The 2,250-nt window shown below is 46.6% G+C and overlaps 1 protein-coding gene across 1 annotated transcript in view; it reads left to right on the top strand.

The window, feature by feature from the left end:
• LOC130497560 (uncharacterized) overlaps window positions 1–145 on the top strand; it is a 6,770-nt gene extending 6,625 nt beyond the window's left edge. Inside the window, exon 6 of the mRNA XM_056990459.1 lies at window positions 35–145. Coding sequence (XP_056846439.1) covers window positions 35–145 — 111 coding nt within the window. The remainder of the gene's footprint in view (window positions 1–34) is intronic.
• The last annotated feature ends 2,105 nt before the right edge of the window (window positions 146–2,250 follow it).

The following is a 2,250-nucleotide window of genomic DNA, read 5'->3' as shown; positions in this document are numbered from 1 at the left end:
TCTCATGCGATTAATGAATCTTTTTCATTCTTAGTTTCTGAAGGTGATTCCGTTCTCCCGAAGTTTCCTCCGGCAGCAAGTACTCCTCGAGAAGACTCATTCACAGAAAGATGCCAATTCAACCTTCCTTCCGTTCCAGGGGTAGATCGACCAAGGCTGCCCAGCTCCTCTAGAGGGAGTGACAAGAACCAGGGAGGATCCTTCCTTGACTCTGTGAAGGAGGTTCTTGACGAAGGAGGCTCTGCTCCTGCTAAAGGTAGCTCTTCGGAGCCTAAGGTTCAGGAAGTTGGCCTTTCCTCCGAGGTTCCGATGACTGAGGCTGATCCAAATGGTGAGGGATCCTCCGGAGCTTGAGCCCCCGAGGAACAAGAGGTCCCGAACTGACCAGGTTGACAGACCTTCGAGGTCTTCCTCCTCCTCCTCTAGAGGAGGAACCGTTGGCTGGAACTTTGCTCATTCGAAGCCTGGATCGGTTTTGGACGATCCGTGGGGTTTGCTACTCTGATGAGGCACATGAAGAGTCCCGGGTGTTCCCTCCCCTCGATCTCCAATCTCACGCACAAGGATGAGTACGTCGATATTGCTCATCACATGGGTCAGGTATGAAGTTATTTCATCTTTCAGCTTTTTCTTTGGAAGATTTCGCTAAATCGTTTTCCGTTTTCTGTAGCTGGCTGGTGCTATCAACAGAGCTCAGTTCAAGTTTGAGGACGCTGTACACAATGCCCCTAGTGCTGAGGAATTAGCCCAGGTCACTGAGTTGGTCAAGGCCAACAAGACTGAGCTCAATCAGACTCGGGCTCTGATCTCGGATCTCCAAGCCGAGGTGAAGAGACTTGGCTCTAAGTGTGATGCTCAGCAAGGGACGATCGAGAGCCAGCTGATTGACCTCCAGGTGAAAAATAGGAAGATTGGGGAGTTGGATGCTGCTCGGAAGATAGCCGAGTATCAAGTCAAGGAGCTGATTGCCACATCTCAGAGCAGCCAGAAGAACAAGGAAGCTGAGGTCAGGCTAGCCGTCCGGAGAGGAAAGAAGGAGGTAGCTGAAGCCTACAACAATTCTGGTTGTTGTCAAGGAGAAGTTCTCCAAGAAGAAGGACGAAGTCGACCTCCTGGTTCATGCTCAAGAGATTCAAGCCAACACCGAGCTCCTGAAAGACATGCTGGATGGCGAGATTAAGAGTACTCAAGACGAGTATGATAACTTGGTGGCAATAATGCCGGAAGCTGTTGCGGCATACGAGAAGGCTCAGGTCTCGGACTTCTCGATCGGCAAGCTCCCTCTTCCCCAACTCTCTGAGAGCTCAGGTACTTTTGAGGTTAATATGTTTAATCTCTCCTTTTCTGGAGAGTTCGGTTCTAATTTGGGATTGGTGGGTTCTTACTCAGCCCCAGTCGAAACCGCCTCTGGGAGGTAGCGACAAGGAGATGGAGGAAGAGGTTCCTGAGGAGGAAGATCCAGCTGGTAAGGGAGCTGAGAAGAGCTCGGATGACAAGGAAGTTTAAGAGCTGAGGCTCTTTCATGTTTTCTAGGATTTCTGCCCGATGGGCTTTGTTTTCATTTGTTTCTAAGACTTATAGCCTGAGGAGGCTTTTAAACCTTTATCTGTTTGTACTTCGAATCTTTGTTAGCCTGGGGAGGCTTTTAAACCCTTGTTTAATTTCAAACTTGGTTTTCGTTTCATTTTGAGTTTTTGGCTTTAGTCGTGAAATATGACAACTTTGATCATAATCGAATCTTACGATAAGTCTGGAGGACTTTGGTCGTTTTTAGTTCCTTAAGAGGAATTCTTGGAGTATCGGGATTAGCTTAGAGTTTTTTAGGAACCTAAGTTTAATCTGGACACCTTAGGTGGGGTTCTTGGAACCTGAACTTGTTTGTGGGATTTTAAGACCCGTTGAGACTTTGCTTAGGATTTTAAGACCTTGTGATTTGATGAGGATTTTAAGACCTCGGAGATTTGATAAGGATTTTAAGACCTTGGAGAATTGACAAGGATTTTAAGACCTTGGAGATTTGGTAAGGATTTTAAGACCTTAGGTCCAGGTTCGTCGAGACCTGATATTGTCTGAAGGATTTTAAGACCTTAGGTTCAGGTTCGTCGAGACCTGATATTGCTTTGAAGGATTTTAAGACCTTAGGTTAAGGTTAGTCGAGACCTGATATTGCTTTGAAGGATTTTAAGACCTTTAGGATTGTAAGGATTTTAAGACCTTAGGTCAGGTTTGCAGGGACCTGTTTTGTTAAAG

The sequence above is a fragment of the Raphanus sativus genome, chromosome 1 (assembly GCF_000801105.2).
Source record: "Raphanus sativus cultivar WK10039 chromosome 1, ASM80110v3, whole genome shotgun sequence".
Taxonomy (NCBI): domain Eukaryota; kingdom Viridiplantae; phylum Streptophyta; class Magnoliopsida; order Brassicales; family Brassicaceae; genus Raphanus; species Raphanus sativus.
This window is presented reverse-complemented; position numbering and strand designations above follow the sequence as displayed.